Source organism: Callionymus lyra, chromosome 2, assembly GCF_982586985.1.
Source record: "Callionymus lyra chromosome 2, fCalLyr1.hap1.1, whole genome shotgun sequence".
NCBI classification, from domain to species: Eukaryota; Metazoa; Chordata; class Actinopteri; order Syngnathiformes; family Callionymidae; genus Callionymus; species Callionymus lyra.
This window is the reverse complement of record NC_141819.1, coordinates 24,841,705-24,864,655: the sequence shown is the minus strand read 5'-3', so window position 1 is coordinate 24,864,655 and position 22,951 is coordinate 24,841,705. Positions and strand designations below refer to the sequence as shown.

The window sequence follows — 22,951 nt, the reverse complement described above, 5'->3', positions numbered from 1 at the left end:
TTTGCTGCTGCGAGAGTCTATCACCTTTCCCTGCTGTCACCATGTATCTCCTGGATTCTGTCCGTCATTTGGACAGCAGGCGCGTGATTGGCTGCTCGAGGGCATGTCGTCAAACGTCATAACTATTTTTATAGCTGTGAAAACAAGAAGTGCTCAAGTCTTGGATCACAGATTTCAGTGCAGGTGACTTTCTATTGTTCCCCAGGATTATGTTTATATCCTGATGTAGATGTAGAGTGTCATCCAGAGTTTTTACCAAAACTGACATTTGTTTTACTAAACTTTTATTTTTAACAAAATGCAGTGAATGAACAGAAGAAAAATGTCAATCAAATTAATATTCGGTGTGACCACCCTTTGCCTTCAAAACAGCATCAATTCTTCTAGGTTCACTTGCACACAGTTGTTGAAGGAACTCGGCTGGTAGGTTGTTCCAAACATCTTGGAGAACTAACCACAGATGTTCTGTAGATGTTTCTCAAATCCTTCTGTCTCTTCAGGTGATCCCAGACAGACTCCATGATGTTGAGATCAGGGCTCTGTGGGGTCCATACCATCACTTCCAGTTTCCTTGTTTCCATGTTGGGGGACTGGCTTTTTGGCTGCAACTCTTCCATGAAGACACTTCTGGCCAGACTTCTCCGGACAGTAGATGGTTTACCTGGGTCCCACTAGCAGAACTGCCAGTTCTGAGGTGATGTCACGGCTGGACATCTTCTCAATTCGAAGGGAAATAAGCTTGATGTGTCTTTCATCTGCTGCACTAAGTTTGGCCGACCACTGCTATGATCCTCAACGTTGCCTGTTTCTTTATGCTTCTTCAAAAGAGCTTGAACAGCACATCTTGAAACCTCAGTCTTCTTTGAAATCTTTGTCTGGGAGGAACCTTGCTGATGCAGTAGAACTACCTTGTGTCTTGTTTCTGTGTTCAGTCTTAACATGGTGGCATGACCTTTGACATGAAACTGTCTTCCACAACCTCAGCATGGTAGCAGAGTTTTTTCCTCACCCAGTTCTAAGCTCCTACACAACTGTATCTTTTTTACTTCATGACTGTGTTTCAACCTACTTGTGAAACTGATGATCATTAGCACTTGTTTGGTATAATTTGTTGATCATACACTATAATCCTACAAAACCCCTGACTTTGTGCAAATGTACCTACAAGAACTGATGCTGATTTGAAGGTAAAGAGTAGTAACAACAAATATTGATTTGATTTAGATTTCTCTTTTGTCTTAAACTTTTGCACAGTACTGTATATATTGAAGAAAACAACGCTGATGCAATACTTTTAACATGGCTGACAGTTGAAACTGAATAAAAAAAAAATGTATACAGCTTAATAATAAAAAATAAAAAGAATTAATTAGATTAATCCAATCCAATACATATCTAAACAAAACAAGAGACATTATATTGAAGTGACATATACAAATAAATAATTATAAAAACAAAGTCTATTAACGAGACAAGTAGAAAGAGTTTGTTTAAGTAGGTAAGTAATTTGTATTTATATAGCGCTTTTCCAGACCAGGGTCAGAAAGCGCTTAAACAATCAAAACAATATTCAATAAAGTATATACTTTAAACGTCAAGATAACACTGAGAACAACACAGAAGTTCCAGAAAATTGAGGAAAAGCCTGCACAAATAAAAACGTTTAAGATAAACTAGTTAGTGCTATGCTAACAAATACTGTTCCTTCTATAGATTACCATCTTTTAAACACGTAATTGTAGTAATTAAACCCATTTTTTACTCTTTTGGAAATATGTATATAAAATGAATTACACATGTTTATGTGGTGATTTCTGTCTACATAATCATGAACTATGAAGTATTTTAATCTACAGAGATACAGATTAGGATCATGTTTTTAAAAAGCACATCCGAACAAAAGCTGTTATAAATTTCATGTCTTTTCAATCCACGTCGAAGGTGTTGAGGCGTCGACTTCACACCTTCTCCTTCATCTGCGTCGGATTCCTGACGAGGAACCGGGGCAGCGTCGCTGAAGATGAAGTCTGCGGAGGGCTGCGTCACTGGATTAGTGCCTCGAGAATCTCACCCTGCCTCCTCCAGTCTGAGCCGCAGAGTCGCCCCGGAGAAGAAGTCAGTGCTGGCCGGACGCTTCCTCGCCCCCCTCGCCAAGCCTTCCACATGAGCCTTACCTTCCCACCAGGATGAGCAGAGAACAGAATCCTCTACTATTCCTCCTCCTGCTCCACTTGAGTTTGGGTGAGTCTGTTTCTATGTTGAGACCAGACTTGTAGCCTTCAGTCTTATCTGGTTAATCCTCTAACTCCAAAGAAGCCATGTTATCTTAGTTTATCCCAATGTTGTGAATGATGTTTATTTCTCACTGTTCTCCTGCCTTCACCTCCTGCCCTTTAGCAAGTGAGTCACGCCTTTATTAGAACATTATCGAGCGTAGCTCCGATCTCTGGACTCATGCTTGTGTTTTCCTACAAAGGACAATCAGACTACGCCCCGTATTTCTACGACAATGGTCCCAGCAGCACCACGGGGAACATGGCGTTGTTCAGCATCGCTGAGGACACACCAGTTGGTGAGTTACTCGTTCGTACTCAAAACACCGTCTTGGGCGTGGCTTTGATGACTCACTGTCAGTTCAGGTCGACTCAGGTTGTTGTTGTTTGCAGCTTCATAATACTTTCATCTCCCAGCTTATGAGTTAAGATGAGCTCAGGTTGCATCCAACAAATGAACTGAATTCATTCATGTCACGAGTGTTTCTAGTTGACACGCTGTTGTGGTGTAGGATGTATTCATTAGACACAAAACGAAGGAATGCTTCATTAATAACTATTGACTTTTATTAGCGTTCAAAGTGTCAAATAATATAAATAATAGTTCTCAATAATTTGGCTCCTTGCATGACTCAGTTTGGCACCTTTCTGTGACGCCATACTAAAAATGTAACGCCGTACAAATAAAGCTTACTTACTGTAGTATAACACAGGTAGCACGTTGCTCGTCACGACACACACATTTTCTTCGATAACTTATTCGATGTTAGTGTCAGAGAAGACTTCTATTTTGTCGGCATCGGCTCTGATGTACACGCTTTTCCAGAATTATTTTGGCAGCGACAAAATGTCCTGATCAACCCACAAACTTTACCACTAGAAACATGTATTTCCTAAATATGAATTAAGTTAAGTCAACATAACTTTCATCCATCAATCCTTCACCGTCTTGTTGACTAACATTACAGTTCAAATTGTTATCGATACAATTATATTGGACCAGGTTATCATTTGTTTATGCTGAAGTTTTAGATAGAAAAGTGGTTGTTTTTTAAAAATTTGTTGAATCCCTTTTTCCCTCCAGGAACTCAGGTATATGTCCTGAACGGCACAGATCCAGAGGGAGACCCGGTCAGATATGATCTGGCATTTGAGAAGGGCTCCAAAGAGTATTTCCGGGTGGACCCCAAATCAGGAAATGTGACTCTTGTTCTGGAGCTGGACAGAGAGGTGCTTTTGAGAGTCTTTTATTGTGAAGTGATCCATCGTTGACTTTCCTGCACTAAAGGGTCCGTTGTTTGTTGTTGTAGCAAGAAGATGAAATCTCCTTTCTCGTGAGCATCACAGACGGTCGTAATAAAGTAAGTTCAGAATACTTCCTGATCAGATCATTGACTCAATTTTCTTAATTCCAAACATTAATCAGTAACCAAGTTCAAAATCTATATATTCTTGTTCATAGTCAGGAGGAATTAAGTTTTTTTTTTTTAATGTGGTGAATGGACAGTTATATGAACAGTTTATCATGAGGAAAAGTACAAATGTATCAAATATAAGTTAATGAACAAAATAATATACAAGAAATTAATTAGCCTTACCCATAAAATTAACCTAAAAAAGCGAAATAATACACACTGGAAACATTATAAAGAGTACAATTAAAGGTCTTGAAGTGTGGGGGAAGTGGTAATACACTGTTTAATCCAATTATATGGGGTATTTATTTCACCCAGATGGTTTATATGTTTCAATTGCAATCATTGTTAACAATTCAAATGATACAGTTGTAAGAAATAATTTCAGCAGTTGCAGATATGTGCAAACAAAACGGTTTATTATGGGAAGTTCAGAATCCAAATATTTTTGTCAGAATTTAAAAAAAATTGTACCAATAAATGATCCAAAAAGAAGGTGAAAAAAATCCACTTCAACCGTAATGTATTGAAAAACAGCAAGATAAGATCATCATTGATCATTGATCATCACCAATTATCATTATCCCTTGTGTTATCTCAGGGTCAAGGTGACCCAAAGGCCCTAAAACAAATGCGTTTGTGGTATCCCGTGTGGTGTTTCTGGGTCAAGATGGACGACCTCCACCACTGCATATGTATTTCTGAAAGCCAGGGAGGCCATTCACCTTGACCCAGACACAACACAAGGGATACCACAAACACATTTGTTTTCAGGCCTTTGGGTCATCTTGACCCTAAGATAACACAAGGGTTAAGAAATGTAACATCTTTCATTAATTCATACAACAGTGGTTGACACTAAGATCAAACTAGAAGGTTTTAAAAAACGAACATCCTTCTGGTCATAGAGAGAACTGCACTGATTATGTCACAGCAGCTAGAAAACACCTTTAATATCTGTCTGACTAGATCTTCTTTCATCGTTCCATGCTTCGCTCTGATCTCTCCTCTTCACTGTAGGTGGTTGAAAAAGTGCAGATGTTTGTAACAGACGCCAACGATGAGCCTCCACAGTTCCAAAACCTTCCCTTCATCATCGACATCCCAGAGGTAGGCTCGAAAACAAGAGTCCATCGGAGGCCGAGAACCTGCTGCTTATGCTGTTTGTGTGCTTCAGGACTCGGTCCCTGGTCTGAGTATCTACAGGGTCCAGGCTCTGGACAAGGACATGGGCTCAGGAGGAAGCGTCTCATACGCCCTCGTACAAGTGAGTGTCAGCTCTGCTGTGATGATGTTAGTTTGTCACCTTGTCAGTGGTTTAAAGCAGCTCCACCCTCCACTGGAGAGTTCAAGCGTGAGGTGACGCTCTTGTTACCGTCTCACCTGCTGCTGTGTGACTCACTGGCTGGATTTGCATTTCAGTGCATCTCAAGAGGAAAGAGACATTTGGTAAATTGCAACAAACAGTGAGAGGTTACAGCTTAATGTTGTTTTTGGGCAAGAACGTCTTTTGCTGTGAGCATTGTCGTTTTCTATCCTGTTGTTTCTCTAGTCTTCATGTTCATGTGTTCTTGGAGAGTACTTGTAATGTAATGCAGGAAAACTGTTTCCTTTCTTCTTATTGTATTTTAATTGATTAGAAAAGTCAAACAACCACGGAAGAATAAAATAAAAAGCAAAAAAATAATAAAAATACAAATATAAATAAAACAAAATGACCCCATGCGGTCATAGTTATTCTTTTACACAAAAAGATAGATAAGTGAATACATGAGTAAACATTTGCTAAAATAATTATTGATGGAAAGAAGTCTGTCAGGCCTGGTTAACAAAAAGAAAGAATAGATCAGCAGAAACGGAAAAAAGGAAACCAATGAATAAGATGAAAACATTTAACCTGAGTCATTCTAACTAGTGATGTTTTCTAATATTTTATGTATAAAGACTCTGAAATTTTTGTCCAGAAAGATTCAATTTTCCAGATTTAATTGTAGAGTTAACTGTCCACAGAGATAAAAAGAATAGTAATACAAAACTCTGCAGCAAGTTTTCTGACCCGCTCTAGTAGAAGAACTCACATTTCCCCGATCCTTAAAATGCTTCACTGGCTGCCAGTATCTTTCAGGATCAGTTTAAAAAAGAAAAATTACTTTCAGATCTATTCATGGTCAGGCTTCTCCTTACATCAGTGATCTGATCCAGCCTTACACCCCAGCTCCGGCTCTGAGGTCTTTGGATAAGAATCTACTGATGGTTCCTGAACACTCCTTCAAGAAACATCTTATAATAAATAAGACATTCTTATTTGTCAAGGCTTTTCCCTGATTTTCTAAGACTCCTGTGTTTGTCTTATGTGTCTTTGCCTTTTAAAGCATACATTTTAACTGTGTTTTGTTTTTGATTGTTAAAGCACTTTGTGACCCTGGTCTAGAAAGGCACTTTACAAATAACCTTTACTTACTTACTCACTTACATTTATGTGATTAATGGCCTTATTCTTCAATGTACCATGATACTATGACCAATACAGGTCACCAATGTGCAACTGTTTCTGGTCGAAGCAAAATACATCACTTGGTAACAGATCCAGGATGAATGTCTGGGCTTCTTTGATCGAGCTGCTGCCCCCACGACAGGACCTTGTTTAGAGAGTAGAAATGACATAGTTTTACTTGTGTTGGTTGATCCAAACTACACGCCACAGAAGGTTGTTGGGATGATCGATGCTGGTCATGGTAGCTACATAGGATAACAGAGTTCTTAGCAGACCCATAACACTAGCATAGGTTTGGACTTTAGAGTCACATCTCTACTGGAACAAAAGCGTATGAATGACCAACCACTCAGCTGGTGTTAGTTGAGTTGGAGAATGACCATGAACTAATCCTAGTATTGGATCATGGACACTACTTGAGCGAGAGTTGTCAGATTCTTGGTTCTCACTTGTTCATCTTACAGGGAGGATTTCAATCAGGTTCTGCATGTCACGTATCTGGGTCCTGTTTGAAGGGAAGTTCTCAGGGTTCAGGTTGTTCTTTTATTTGCAGATGACTTGACTTAAGTAAGTAAGTAAGTAAGTAATTTTTATTTGTATAGCGCTTTTCCAGACCAGGGTCACAAAGCGCTTAAACAATCAAAACAATATTCAATAAAGTATATATTTTAAAGATCAAGATAAGACTGATAACACAACAGGAGTTCCAGAAAATCAAGGAAAAGCCTGAACAAATAAAAACATCTTAAGATGTTTCTTAAAGGAGTCAGTAGATCCATCAAGCGCAAAGAGAGAGGAAGATCGTTCCAAAGCTTAGGAGCAACAGCCTGAAAGGATTTCTCTCCTCTGGTCCTGAACCGTGTGAGGAACCATAAGTAGATTCTGATCCACAGACCTCAGAGCCCGAGCTGGGGTGTAAGGCTGGATCAGATCAGTGATGTAAGGAGGAGCCTGACCATGAATAGCTCTTAGTATGTGTTTGACTTGTAAACTCTGACTCCAAATGTTTGCATTTGATTTGTGGTCTTAAGTTTGAGTCTGAGTGTGTTAAAAATACTGCAAAACTTTTCTCTATTTTGTTGAAAAAAGAGCTGAGCTAGTAGGAAAAACTGTCCATGTTTCGATCAAGATAAAATTAAAAGAGCCAATGCTTTTGTGTTGCTTCAAGGCCAGAATACTTAATGTTAAGTACTGAAAATAGAAAGTTAAGGACACTACTGCCGTCCATTGTATCTTGTCCCTGAACGCACCATCATGGGTCTGGTGCTGGAGATCAGCGGCGTGTGGTGTGACAGATTAATCTCATATTGGAGTGCAGACTGGAAATGGTGCTACTTGAGTGGATTAAATTCCAATTACATTTAAGCAAGGCAGCGGTGGCTTAATAAGGGCTTAGTTTTGAGTCCCAGGGCAGCAGCCGGGGCTGAACTCCGGTCCCTGCTGATCTAGAAATGAGAAAAAATTGACCTGCACTGTACGTAAAGAAGGGTCATCTCTTCCCAGACCACCCCGTTCTCCAAGTTCACCATCGATGGGAACAGTGGAATCCTGCGAGTCAAACCCGGAGAGACCCTGGACTACGAGACCACGCCGACGCACTTTGTGACGGTTTTGGCAAAGGTGAGAGGTCAATGATGTCTTCGCCTATTCAAACTATAAACCTCTGGAAAACAGATGTTTTCTATGCAGCATAACTAAGCTGAGAGGTGGAAAGATGAAAAGGATAAACGTAAAAGTACAGTAATTTCCACCTGTGTATAAAGTTGTCATGTTATAACGTGATATATTTACACAGAATTGTCCTTTTTTCAAATTAAATAAACTATTTTTCTATTTAAGTGTCAAAAGTATTAATGTCTTAACATTTTTTTTTCGATATAATCGAATACTTTCACCTGATAAATACAGAATATGGTCTTTTTTCAGATATTAAGATCATGTCTGAATTTTTCCTTCATAGTTCAAAAATTCTGCTAATGGCATAAATAATGTTTCTTTTGTAAAGTCTCTTAAAACAAGAATTATGCCATAATACAAGAAACTACCTGAATATGTACTTCTCACTCTGTTCAGGTCTCATTTTTGTCTTAGACGTTTTTCTGGACTTATTAACGTGAAAGTGGTTCATAATAAAGCTAATAAGACAGTTTTTACTTAAAACAAGAATCATACAGTTTCTTAGTTTGCAGATTTTACCTGGTACCAGAACAGTCGTTGTCAAGTTCTGTTATTTTGAGTCGGTTCTTTACGCTGCCGTCTCCAACATCTCTCCACCAATTCATGATGCCAGGCTCCTGTGCAACAGTTCTAATTCCTTCATCAACAGCCAGATCCATCCCCTTTCACTTACAATCCACATTATTTTTGTTGTTTGCCTGACCTCAGGATGGCGGAGGAAAGTACAAAGGAAAACACCAAGTTTTAACGTCGACTGCCACTATAACCATCAACATTATCGACGCCCAGGACATGCCCCCGTCCTTCATCGGAACTCCCTACTTTGGCTACATCTATGAAGTCTCGGTTCCTGTGAGTACACTTGGTTTTCACTTCACTTTTTTGACCAGTAACTTTATTAAAAAAGTGATTTTTGTTTCTTTCCAGGGCTCTGAAGTTTTCACCCTTTATGCCAAAGACGGGGATCAAGGCAACCCCAACCCTATTCGCTATTCCATCGTTAATGGTAGGTTTGAAATTTTGAGGTTTGAATTGTCCATCAGAAAGTGTTTGCACAGTTAATGTTCATCAAAGTGGTTGCTGCAGACTACCAGACGGTGATAGGGATCTAAAAACTCTTGAACTTGTTGCAAAGATTAATTTTTCTCTCATTCAACTTAAACTTAACACTTGTGTTTTCTCTACACGACAGGAAGTCATGACGTCTTTGACATCAACAGCACCAGTGGCTGCATCACCTTGACGACGTTTCCAAACATGCTGAAAAGTGAGCTCTATGAAATTAAAGTCAAGGTAAAGGTTTTATTTTTTTCATAAAAACTCTTCCGCTTTGCTGCTTAAAACAAATAACATGAGGCGTTGAATGTTACGACCAGGCGTGTGAAGTCGGTCCTGACAGTCATCAACGAGACTGCGACGTCACCGTGGTGACGGTTCGAGTGGTGGATCTCAACAACCACCCGCCAACATTCTACGGAGAGAACGGGCCACAGAGCAAGTTCGAAGTCACCATGTACGAGCATCCGCCCGCAGGAGAAATCCTGCGCGGGTTCAAGATCACGGTCAATGACTCGGATCAGGTAGACTTCATTTTCACTTGACTTGATAACTTAAAATTAAATGGGGAAAAAAGGAAACTGTGTTACACATTTTGTTTTAAATATATCAAAGAAATAATACCATCAGAATAACACAGGCCTCTAATTACTGATTCAAGAAAAAACTACTGAAAACGTTCTGTTGTTCACCTCACAACGTGACTTACTTGTTTTTCTGTGTATTTGTTTCATTCAGGGAGCGAATGCAAAGTTTAAACTCAGACTCGTGGGGCCCAGTCGGGTTCTTCGTGTGGTGCCGCAGACTGTTTTGAACGAAGCCCAAGTGACCATCATCGTTGAGGACTCGTCAGGCATCGACTACGAGAAGGGACAGAGACTTTCTTTCAAGGTTAGGATGAAAAATATTTTCATTTTTATTTTTACTATTGTTCTAATTATTATTTTAGTTTGTAGTAAAAGTAGAATTACTCGTTGAAGGAACAATTACTGTGTTATCAGTTTAACTTGCCCTTTAAAGTATATACTTTATTGAATATTGTTTTGATTTTTTAAGCGCTTTGTGACCCTGGTCTGGAAAAGCGCTATGTAAATAAAAATGACTTACTTACTTACTTACTTACAATATTATAAGTAATAGCAGTAATTTTTCACTATTATTACTTTTATCGGCAAAAAGTTTATCTTGCATTTTTGTTAATTTATTTGTTTAATTGTTATATAACAGGGATTTTAAAATATTTATAAACTAAAAATAAGATAAATCATCAGCTTAAAAAAAATGCTTAACTAGTAATATTTTTATTTTTTTAACTTTTAATTACAACGAACATTTGTTAAATCGAGTTTCCTGGATTCCAAATTTACATGTGTTTCTGTCATCATATTTAACCACCAGCATTGGTTTTACACTTCCTGACAAAGCATTAATGTTTGTCTTAAACTATTTTTGTTTGGATGGAATACTGCTTTGAGTAAAAAAAAAACAATCAAAATGTTCATCTTGAGATGTTGTCGAAGAAAACCTTTGGTCACTTTGAGTCTTCTGTAAAGACATCCTCATCTCAGTCTCCTGTCCCTCTGCAGCTACTGGCCGTGGAGCTGGACACTCCAGAGCGCTTCAGTTCCACCGCCGAGATCGTCATCAACCTGCTGGACACCAACGACAACACCCCAAAATTCAGCTCCGATTACTACGTGGCCAGAGTCCCTGAAAACTCGCCCGGTGGCGCCAGTATCATCACGATCACGGTGAGTCTGGTTGAACATCACGAGGAAGAAAAACCTTAAACCCCCCCTGACTAATCTCACTGACCCCTCAACAACCCCACCTTAAGACCCCCCCTGATACTAATCAGCTCATCTTGACGTTTCATAGAAACTTTGACAAAACAAAGATTAAGATTTCAATCTCTGTCGTCATCAGGCCGTGGATCCAGACTCAGGAACCTGGGGGGAGGTCAAGTACTCCATATATGGGTCAGGAGCAGACCTGTAAGTGTTCCTCTATATCCTCTGGTTTGGTCTCATAGTGCCTTTGTTTGTACATTGCTGACTGTAATTAATGATTATTATCTTCAATTTCCTGTTGATTTTAATTTATTGTACAAGTAAATATTTATACATATATAGTGAAAAGAAGAAAAATAGATCAGAATAGTTTAATTTAAGAACTGATATCTAGACATTTTCCATGTTTTCTTGATAATAACACTTTATTACATCCATGGTTACTGACAAAAAAGTGCTTTTAGGAATTCCATATTTTCTTTTCTCTCTGTTAGTCACATGGTACACACATCAGTTACTACTTGATTGATTACTATTGTTTGAAGAAAACAAGGCTGAATTATTCATTTATTAAATAACTGTGTATTTGTAAAAAATATTCATGACAATGGAGATAATGGAAGTTTTCTCTCCTCCTGTGTTCACACATAAATCCTTTTTCACAAAACAATGTTCACCTATATATGACTTAGAGCCGAAAAATACTCATACACACACAGATTCATCACAAAAGTGTAAAATAAACTAGTGAAACCTAAAGAAAACTGCCCACGAACACCCTTTTCTCACAACAATACAAACTCTCCAACACACATCATTTGTGCTCAATTCAATTGACCGACCACGAGCAAAGACTTAATTAAAGTCAGATTAACCTCAAGACCAGACTGACGGTGTTAGATCTCAGTATTTATATTCAACACAACCAAACTAACAGTCGTGTATCGGCCCTCGTCCTCCTGAGAACAAAGGATTCAAGAGAGAGCGAGTTAAACTTGAAACAGCGCTGAGGAGTTGAGTCAAGTTGAGAAACACACGTGTGTGTTCATCCATGTCTTCGCGAGGCTTTAAAACAGTCAGCTTCTGCACAAACAGCTCCAAAATGGCAGCAGGTTGCGAGCTAATCTCTTAATTGGATTGGAGCGTTAAAAATAGACGAGCGGGCTCATCTCACATGGTGAGAGCCAATTAACATGCAATGTGACAGCTGGAAACAGCAATGGCAGCTTTGAGAACCCGACAGAGGGTAGAGAAGAGAGAGTGCGAATGTGTTCTCCACTACAGACGCCGACCGGAATTAATTGCGTGAAAGTTATCAGTTCCAGAGCAGCTCGGGAGTCTCAGAGACAAACAAACACACACACACACACACACACACTTTCATTGTGTTTTTAAATCAAGCTAACAGAATAAACTAAAAGATCAACAAGTTTTACACGTTAAAAAAATTGTGGAACCAAATTGTCAACTCGGATAGAAAATCTGTGACATGCATTTTATAGAGAAACGTGTTGAACTGTATCTTAACCCTTGTGTTATCTCAGGGTCAAGATGACCCGAGGGCCCAAAAAAGTAAAAATGTTTGAGGTGTACCTTTTGTTGTCTGTTGGTCAAGAAGAAGTTTCACCTTGACCCAGAGACAAAACAAGGGATATCACAAATCACATTTGTTACCTGGGCCTCCGGGTCATCTTGACCCTGAGATAACACAAGGGTTAAACTCTATGTTAATGGGATGTTGTGGCGACCTCTAGTTCATCACTAGCTGTCACTGGAGTTCGCATGACTTTTAAATGTTTTTATTTTAAAAAAAGAGTCATTTAATATGTTTTATAGCCTTTCTACTGTATTATTTATAATTTAAAGCATTAATATGAATAATATCTGACAAGAAAAGCCTTCAAAGAGAACAAACCTCAGACACAAAGCATTGGAAACAATCACAGAATAAATATTCCACATTTCAAATATCAACCAATGTTCTTCTTTCATTTTCTACTCACCCTCATGACAACTGAGGGTTGGGATTATTTTCGGAGTAATCTGTTTCTTTAAGGCAAAGATCTAAATCGATGATTCTCAGTTGTCTTCGTCTTAATCATCGTCCGAAATGACCCACTTATCCCTTGTCTTATCTCAGGGTCAAGGTGACCCGAAGGCCGGAAAATAATTGTGTTTATTTGACCCAGAAGCAACACAAGGGTTTGAAAACATCAAAATAGCTCCTTGGTGCCATTCTGTGACATACAGACGAGCAGTATTTCTTTGTGTTTCACATAAATCTGGTGTGTGAGCAAGTTATACGCACCGTTGAAGAATATCTAACACCTTCCCGAAAACAGCTTTAATGAAATCCGTCATCACTTGTCAACAGGATGATATGGTTTTCACGCGGATGTTTCATCTCTGCAGCAAACAACTGTGACCATGACTAACTCTGCGTCCTCGTCTGATCTTCACCAGCTTCTCCATCCAGCCGTCCACCGGCGTCATCGCCACGCAGCCCTGGACCACCCTGGACGCCGAAGTCCGCTCCAAGTACAACTTCTACATCAAGGCCGAGGACTCCGAGGGGAAATACAGCATCGCGGAGGTCTTCGTCACCGTGCAGGACATGAACGACCACTCGCCCGCTTTCATCGACCCACTGCTGGAGAAGACCATGATCATCGGAACGCCCGTCAAAGTGGAGGTACACTTGAACCCCCCTCCCCCTGTCTCTGATAGTCCAAAAACATGGTGTCATGATGGCGTTTGAGTGTCACCTCTCACTTCTTCAGGCCACAGATGAAGACGCCGAGTCGCCCAACAACGTCATCGAGTACTCCATCATGACGGCCGACCCCGACAACGCCTTCGACATCGACCCGGACTCCGGCGAGATCAAGCTGAAGCCGTACATCAAGTCCATGGAGATCGTGGAGAACATCACCATGCAGAAAGAATGCAAGTGGTCGCTGGTGGTCCAGGCCCGGGACCGAGGCTCGCCGTCCTTCAGCACCACCGCCGTGGTCAACATCGACATCACGGAAGCGGTAAGATCCGTGCGCTCGCTCTGCTTCCTCCAGGCCTGAGCTGTAGATTCAAGCTTTAATGCATCCATTGCATCGTTCCATCACTTCAACCATCAATCATCATTTCAATGCCACATTTTAATGTTTGTTTTTTGCCAGGTTAGGAAAACACTCTTATCTCCGTCTTGTATTGATTTTGGTACATTTATATGCGTTATAAGCCTCAGAAATGAGAACCTGCTTCAGTTACTTTTTACTTTTTTACCTATTTGACATTTCACATAGAAGAATTTCTAGTCCACTAACTTTCACATATACTTGTTTTCCGGCCACAATTATGGATTCTTATTCAAAAGATGTCAATCATGTGTCCATATATGGAGCAAGTACAGGAGAAAAAAGATGTATTTTAATCATAAAATCTTTAATTGTACATATTTCAAACAACAAACGGCACATTTTAAAAACAAAATTGACTGTGTATTGGAACTCAAAGTACCTTTTCTGTAACTGTTCCTGAAAGAAATGAAATAAGAAAAGATATTTTCATGAACAAGTGAAAAAAAATCTTAAACATGTTGTTATGAAATTATTTTGTGTCAGACAAAACTGACACACACTGATAAGGTAATAGGTTAAATCAAATATAACATTTTTGATCATAGTATTCTATTGTTAGATTATAAAGCGTAAACTAACACATTGATTTTAAACAACTAATAAATTTAAGATATGTTAAGTAAAGGATTTGGTTCAAAGATCAGGTGATCTGTGACAGATGTGCTGCAGTTGACAGATTGAAAAACAAACTTGATAGAAGTCATATGTATATGTAGAAAAGATGGAGAGTTAGGAAGGCCAGATTTAACCAATGAGGTTCATTGAAGTGGTAGGTTGGTAAAGAAATTGGAAGATCAAAGGTAACTAGTCATATTCAGTCTTAGTGCAGATAAAAAGGATGTAAAATCAGAATCCTTAAACTGTATCATGTGTCCTCCACTCTGCATGATGAGATGACTATTTCTGGTTCTTTGTGTTGCTGTTGTGTATCGTGCTCTTTCAGATCAAAGGCCGAATCATTTCATACATCATGGGCCTCAGCAGGCGACCGCTGACTGTATTTGGAATTTGTTTCAGCCTTGTCATCTCACTCGTGTTGCTCACCATCTGCATATCCACCATCCTGTACTGTGACTCGGTGAAAAAGTCCAGAATCAACCCTGAGAGTAACTATATCAAAGTGGTCCGACGGGTCAAGTGAGAAAAAAAAGCTCTGCGATTGTTGTTTTTGACTCTTTTTCTTTTCTTTTTTTACTTTTTTTATCCGTCCACTTTTGTATGGAGACAACACTGGAACTATGAAATAATGTAATGATTGTAAATATTCTGTACATGACTTTTATAGACAAAAAAATATATAATATTTACATTTCTACTTTATTAAAATCACCAATATATAAAGTATATAGTTATTTATGAAACAAAGAAAGCCTCTACAAGGACATGGGAGGAGAAAGAAAAATATCTTAAGAAGTTAAAAGATTTCTCGAGATCTCTCTCTAAAAAAAAAAGGAAACGTTTTGACCTTGCTTTTCATTGCGAGATAACAAGAGCTGTGATTTCCTTCTGTTTCAGTGTGTTGACTTTTTTCACTTGGTGTTGCACTCGTTCTATTTCCTCTTGAGAGATAAAAGTCTCGCAAAACATCCTTCTACGTTGCACTATAGCTTAGAGCAGTCAAGATGAAAAGATCTAGAGGAGAAGTTTGGAAGAAAAAAAACAGAGAAATTAACTTCTCAAGGTGTTTTTTTTTTCTTCTCAGGGTCATTTCATTTTCTCAAGGTCTTTTTTATCTTCTCAAGATCTTTGTTATCTTCTCAATGTCTTTTTTATCTTCTCTAGATATTTCGGAGATCTTATTTAACTGATCAAGGTCATTTAAAACTTATTTGGATCTTTTTTTAACTCTTCAAAATCTTTGCTTTAAACTTTAACTTCTTTATCTTTTATTACTTCTCAATATATTTTCAACTTCTTGGGATCTTTTGTACCTAATCCAATTTTTTTCCTTTCTTCTTCCATGTCCCTTCAGAGGCTCTGTAGAAAATGGAACTTTTATCAAGATTTCATCTTTTTTTTTACATCTTTTTATTCCACAATAAACTGCCATAATAAACATGTATTACCATGAGCAGCAGCTCTGCCTCATCAGTTCCATCAACCAGTGAATTGATTTAAAGACAGTTTTGAAAGACATTATAATGTAGAGCAGAGAAGAAATAATAATAATAATAATAATAATAATAATAATAATAACACAAAAATAACTTTGATACCATCAATTGTGAATCGATTGATGGTTACTTTTTTAAAAAGTATAAATGTATTAGTCCAAGCTAGCCAGGGTCACTTGGTACTTGTCAAATGGTTTTGATTGGCAGCTCAACACTCCTCAGTGTATCGTCACAGACATTCGCTGTAGAGTCACGCTGCACTTGCTTGGCTTCCTCTCATCATCACCCTTCATGCTTCCATCCTTCTGGCTCTGGTTCCGAACCTGACCTGTGCTCTGTCTTCACAGACTCCTCTCAGGGGGCCGATGGCGGCCTTGTTAAAGAGAAGTAGGGACGACCCCATGACGGCCGTGGGCGTCGTGACCCTTGTCATTGGCCTGTTAGTGGGCTTCACCGTCCTGATCTCCACGGCCATGTTCATGCGTAACTCGAAGTCCAACCGTATCATGCCGGCCCGACGCAAAATTATCAGAAAGCGCCACAGAGGCGATCAGTGGACCTTCAAAATGCCTGTTTTGAAATCTCACAACCCCTCCGCTAAGTTCCTGATCGAGGAGGGAGACCCCAATTTTGAGAACAGGGCGAAGCCTCCTCCGCCCTGCGTGCCCCCCCCTCCTCCGGCTAACACCAGACCCAGCGAGAGACCCCGAGCTCTGGCCACCATATCGGGGACTCTGGCGTCTAAAGGCTCCAAGAAATTCAAATCTCTTCGCCGCAAAGACGGAAACATGAGCTCGGCGTTAGTGTCGGAGCTGAAGATGAAGCTGGAGCAGAAGATCATCGCGAACAACCAGGGCTTCTATTAAGTTTAGGATTTAAATCAACAATTTTAACCAATTGTTCTTCTTTAACCCTTCTGTTATCTCAGGGTCAAAGTGACTCGAAGGCCCAAAAACAAATGAGCCTCTGGGTCAAGGTGAACGACATCTCCCTGGCTTCCGTAAATACATATGCAGTGATGGAGGACGTTCACCTTGATCGAGAGACAACACAAGGGATGAAAGAAATACATTTGTTTCTGGGCTTTCGGTATTTTTGACCCTGAGATAACACAAGAGCTAAAGAATGATAGCCTGGATGAATGATGATCTTCTGGTTTCTGGTTTCTCCCTGTTATTTATTCTGAATTGACGGGATACATTTTCATAGTCACCTCTAGGGCTGGACAATCCATGTTTGTCTCTGAAGTTTATAATGCTAATGTTGCTAACTATAGCTTACCACCAGCAGTGAGCTCAAGGCTGTCCCAACTGGCACGTATTTAGAGGCGGTTAATTAATTTATATAAACAAATAGCTTAGTAACACGCCTGCAATTGAAGTTTCAATCATTCAATCAGTTTACAATGTTCCATTTTTACGTATTTGTCTAATTTAATCGGATCCGTTTTAACATATCTGGGACACTGCTGGCACCTGGTTTGGAGTCCAATCTTCACTTTCTATTCCTTCACGTTTACGATTAAATGGGTCATAATAACAAAATAGACGGTTCCCAATTTGAGTTAAATAAAAATAAAACAAAAGAATGAGTCATATATGCCAAGCCATGTAAAACTGCAGGATGGATAAATCAAACGATTGCGGGACAATGTCAAAGATTAGTTTGTCTTAGTAGCTGGTTAAATAAAATATAGCGAAATACTTTTGAGACAATTTAACATAAAATATATATATTTAATGCGTGTCTCACGGGCAGGATCCTATTACATCATCGTTGACACAAAAACTTTTCTCTGAACATAATTCATTGAACAACGTTCATTGCCAGGTGTTGAATTCAATGTTTTTCTACATTTTTTTCCACAGTGTCAGCTTCTGTTGCCATCTGTACCTTTCACGTGCCACTGGAGAAACTAAAATTACTTTTTCTGTATTCAAATCATGATGAAGTTCTTTTGTATGAATTTAAAAATATATATTTTCAGTTTTCCTTGTGTATAAACAAATGTTCCTGCAGGTTGGAAATATATGACTTTGACTTCGACAAGTGTTAGATGATGCATAAACTCTTTTGTTACGTGAATAGTTTTATATCTGTTACCACTATAATTCAATAGCTTTACAAGACCTGCGTCCGAACTCTGGGGCTTGTTTGCTGTTTGGAACTCTCATGTTTGTACCGTCTTTGTACCCTCTGGATTTTAAATAAATATTTCAAAGAGTTGTTCTTTCTGTTGAAATATTTTTCTTTTTAAAACAAAAACAAAAGTACACATATATATATATATATATATATATATAAATGTATAGTAAAATACCTGGAGTGAGATCGAACCTCTTAGAATTCAATTTGATATTTGGATTTTAAATTGTGTGTTGATTATAAGCTCAGATTCAATCATAAACAAGTCAGAAATAATGTTTGTGTGTGTTACCAGGAAATATGTCAAATCTTAAGCCCCGCCCACTGAAAACGCTCAGTTTTCTAGCTCACCCTAACCACACCCACTCAGCTGCGGTTGGTCAATCAGTGTTTTTTGTCAACGCACATCATCAATCCTGGAACTCTCTAATGCCAAGGGACTTGTTGTATAAACAAAGCGGGGCGTGGTTACAGCTGGCTGGAGGAGGAGTGAAGCCATCATTACGTCACAATGGACTCTCGATTTGTATTTTATTTTCATCTTTTAAATATATAATATTATTTAACTGTGAAATACACTTAATGCTAATCTGGTCACAAAAGGTGTCAGTAGTGCAGTGAAGTCAGCATCCCATTTATAACACCATGTTCATACCAGGTTCATTACTTTCAAACTAGAGAATGTGTCGACGTGTTGACCCTGATGTCAGCCCTTTTCTTTGTTATGTTGCTAGAGAAGGTATAAAGTTGCACAAGCTAACACAGTGTTGCACGTATGACTACATTGAAGAATTATATATTTGGTTTGGTCATATAAAAACACTTTTATCTTCTTAATGTCCTTGTTAGCAGGTACAATCCCACGTACAGACGTGGCCGCTCGGAGCGTCATTAAATGGAAATATCATGTCCCGCTGATGAGGTTTCAGATGGAGAATGCCTCTAATCTGCTTACTGGTGTATGTATAAGTGCAGCAGCCAATGCGGCTTATGTAACAAATCCTCTGAGTGATTGTGCTAAAAAAAAATCGGAGCATGTCTCAGCATTTGTCTTTGGTCCACCCCCCTGTCATTTTGGAGGAACCAGGTCACAGAAAATCAAAACAAAAGCAACCATTTTATTAAAAACACAAATTATACCATCAAATAATACATTAAGACAACTGTTCATTTTGTTATATACACTTTTTACATGGACATGTCTTAATATTTAGTAGAAAAAAAGAGGACAGAAAATAGCACTGATACTGTGTTGAAGGCATCTTAAGTAAAATCTCAGTTTTATCAACTTTTACAGGAGCCTTCATTCAGCATTTGTTATTTAAAATATCGTAACTCTCAGGTAGTTAATGTGGGGAGTATATAGAGTTTGTGTCTAATACATGTGCGCTGCACTTCCACCTTTGACCTTGTCCTCAGGCTTCGACTTCTTCTTGGGTCTCTCCTCCGAGTTCCTGCATAGACCCTCCTCGCTGGTGGCCTGCAGGCTGTCGAAGGTTCCCTGCCTCTCGCCGGCTGATCGTCCAGGCAGCCGGCGATTCTTCAGGCGTTTCATGCACCGGTCCAGGCAGCTGAAGCGGGCCTCGGTGGTGCAGGCGTACATCCCCGCCGGCACCGACAGCACCATGGCGCACACGATCACGATGATGTGAATGAGCCTCTCCCTCTGCTCCATCTCGCTGACGTCACTTCCTGTCACGAACACGATGCACTGGCCTTCCCTCGGCGGCTGGTTCTTCAGCGTCACGCACACCTCGTACTTGGTCATGGGGAGCAGGTCGTTGACGGAGTAGCTGTTGATGCCCGGTCCGATGTGGAGGGTCTCCTTTTTGGGGGCGTCGTATTTGCCGAAGTAGATGGTGAACCAGGTCCCGGCCGGGTCCTCGGCGTCGACGCGCCACTCCAGGGTGATCCCGTAGACCGTCTGCTTGGCGATGCGGATGTCGATGTAGGCGTCGTCGCGGGCCAGCATGGGGACGGGAGGGGGGAGACGGAGGGAGGCATCGGAGGTGCTGATGTTGACGTTGATGTCCACAGAGGAGTTGCCGATGAAGTTGTTGGCCAGGCAGGTGTAGCGCCCCCTATCGGCCAGACGAATAGAAGGGATCATGAGCGCAGACGTGGCGGTCTCCTCGTCAATTTGATTATAAGCACCTGAAGGGGGGAAAAAAATACTTTTATTACATTTATATTTATGAATAAAATCAATCTACAGTCTTTGAACTGCCAATTTAAAAAATATATATAAACTTAAGATGCACATTTTTTTATTCAGCATGATAGCTCAACTCACATTGTCTTATCTTAATCTAGCTTTTAATATATCGTTGATGTTTGTTCACTATTGTAGTTTCGTATTTGTTTAAGTTTTGGAAAATAAGGCAACAATGTCATGTAAATTCAAGGCTTTAACACTGATTATTTCATGTTTATTCATCACAGCATGTTTTATATTTTGTATTCCTTCAATTTTTGTGAATGGTTTGGACAACAACAAAAATATAATGAAGCTTATTATCAATTATTACTGACATGAAAAATCAGCTTTAACTTGGAAGCTAATGAGTTTAGCATTTTTCACTAACTTGTTGACGTGTCTTCCTGTTATGATCTTTGGTCGATTAAATGTAGTATTATTTTCACTTTTGCTCATATAACCCTTTTTTTAATCATATTTAAATAACTCCATATATTTCTAAACATAACACAAAGATTAAAGTTGCTAATTATTTTATACAAATATTATTTTTAACGTGAGCCTTTTGGTAAAATGAACGTAATATTAACTGACATAACAAAGAAAAATGAATCTGCTTCATTAATCCGTGTCTATAGTTACGATTTAAGAATTCAAACATAGTTCTATTAGCATGTGCTTACAATGCTAATATTTTACTAGAGAAGACATTGTATGTTTTTCGTTGAAAGTTTTTTTTTTTCCCAGAGAGGGAGTTGGATGATATTGAATGTTTGCGGATTATTTGTTTTCTCCTTATGCAGCGGATTGCCAAGGTCAGCTCTGGCTAAGTGCTACAGGTCCAAAGTATAATGGAGCATAAAAACATCTACATGTTACCAGTAAATCCTCGGATAATCTTCATACTGTACATCCACTGGATGGTGGGGACAGGTCTGGCCTTGACGACACATGTGAGCGTGGCATTGGCCCCCAGGGCTAGCGTGATGTTTCGTTCCGGGGCAGAGGCCACCGGCCCCGAGCAGGTTTTCAGCTGGATCTCGTGGAAAAACCGGTCTGCTTTGGAGGCGGGTCCCACGCAGGTCAGGTAAGAGTTCATGAGGATGATGGGAGGGCTGACCGCCCGGATGAACTCAACAAAGCCTTTGAGGCGACAGTCGCACAACCACGGGTTGTCGTGTAGTGCCAGGACCACATTGGGGACCATCCCTTCTTTCTCCCAAACCCTCCCTCCGGTCCGATACAGCGGCCAGTTGAGGAAAACGTCTTTCGAGATGACCCGCAGCTGGTTGAAGGACAGATCTAAGTATGTGAGTGAGGGCAGGTGTCTCAGAGCCGACTCCGGAAGCACATCCAGTCGGTTGTGTTTCAGGTCCAGAATCTTCAGTCTCGGCGTGTCTTGAAAAGCTGCCCACGGAACCGAAGTCAGCTTGTTGCCCTGCAGCCTGAGCTCCGTTAGGTTTTTGAGCCCCTCTAGACTTTTGATGTTCATCAGTGTGATGTCGTTGAAGTTCAGCCAGAGGAACTCCAAGGCCCGTACCTCTGAGAAGGACCCTCGATGTAGCTCGGTCAGATGGCAGTTTTCTATTCGGATCTTTACGAAATCCGCTGGGATGTCCTCTGGGATCTTTCTCATGGAAGTTTCCATGCATAGCAAACTTCTATAGCAAGAATAAAGAGAGAGAGATTAGACGATGACAAACTACCACAAAAGGAAGTTGGATGCAACCGGATTCCTGCTCTATCACTAAGGACACGTTCAAATATACTGCTGGGAAAACTTTTGCTTGCTGATCAGTCAAAGTAAGTAATTGATATTTATAGAGCGCTTTTCCAGACCAGTGTCACAAAGCGTTTAAACAATCAGAAGCAAATTTCAAAAAAATATATACTTAAAAGATCAAGATAACACTGTTGAATTGCTTTTTTTCCTTAATCAACTATAGTCTTACTTCAACTGTAAAGTGTCTAGAGATAACTTTGTTATGATAAGACACTTTAAATAAAATTGAATTGAATTGAATAGAACAAATCCAAGAATCCATGGACTTGGTTTCAGAAAGCTCTTAAAATACCTGGTAGTTAGGCAAAAGTCAATGTAAAAAATGTCAAAATATGCACACCAGATCTTGATAAATTGTCTTTGATCAGCTTGTGTTTGGACAAGAATCAAAATAAAGTCATGCGATGACTGACCAGTCATGAGCTAGTAACCAATTAAAAAAGGGAAGTTATGTCGAGCTGGTGAGTTGGGTTCTTTTTATTAAAAAACATTCTTAAAGCCAAAGTACCAACTTGAAAATTGTCGGAAACAAAAAAGTCTGAGAAGTGGGAAAACAAAACAATGCTATGATACGTAGCTAGATATTAGCCAACAGTGCATTTGTAAGCTATCGCAAGTTTAGATGGATCCTAAAGTAAGTAAAACGAACTAACCAGATGAGATACAGTAACCAACTCAATGGGTTTGATACATCCGTTAACAAAAACATTGTTACTAAACTAGATTCACCTGATTTTAATAATGTGGAAGTTGAACGTGCTATTAGCTTGATGCTAGCTGTGCGTCACATTAAAACAGGAACTGGATTTTTTTAACAATTCAATATACCACAATAAAGTCTTTTTTTTAGTACATCAACATGTGTTAAGTGTG

The 22,951-nt window shown here is 39.5% G+C and overlaps 2 protein-coding genes across 2 annotated transcripts; one reads left to right on the top strand and one right to left on the bottom strand.

Annotated features, from left to right (window-relative positions):
- Positions 1-2,172: 2,172 nt before the first annotated feature.
- On the top strand, positions 2,173-18,179 carry LOC148086105 (cadherin-related family member 1a). The gene is made up of 17 exons (XM_087784271.1): positions 2,173-2,241; positions 2,477-2,572; positions 3,358-3,503; positions 3,584-3,634; positions 4,709-4,798; positions 4,866-4,955; positions 7,686-7,802; positions 8,568-8,711; positions 8,787-8,869; positions 9,056-9,152; positions 9,236-9,439; positions 9,654-9,806; positions 10,502-10,666; positions 10,842-10,909; positions 13,169-13,397; positions 13,486-13,740; positions 16,301-18,179. The coding sequence occupies exons 1-17, from the start codon at positions 2,187-2,189 to the stop codon at positions 16,817-16,819; spliced, it is 2,562 nt and encodes an 853-aa protein (XP_087640397.1). The 5' UTR covers positions 2,173-2,186; the 3' UTR covers positions 16,820-18,179.
- Positions 18,180-19,473: 1,294 nt separating this feature from the next.
- Positions 19,474-21,949, bottom strand: LOC148086104 (leucine-rich repeat, immunoglobulin-like domain and transmembrane domain-containing protein 2). Its single transcript, XM_087782855.1, has 2 exons — positions 21,175-21,949; positions 19,474-20,252 (listed from the first exon to the last, which is right to left on the bottom strand). The coding sequence occupies exons 1-2, from the start codon at positions 21,941-21,943 to the stop codon at positions 19,474-19,476; spliced, it is 1,548 nt and encodes a 515-aa protein (XP_087638981.1). The 5' UTR covers positions 21,944-21,949.
- Between the last annotated feature and the right edge of the window lie 1,002 nt (positions 21,950-22,951).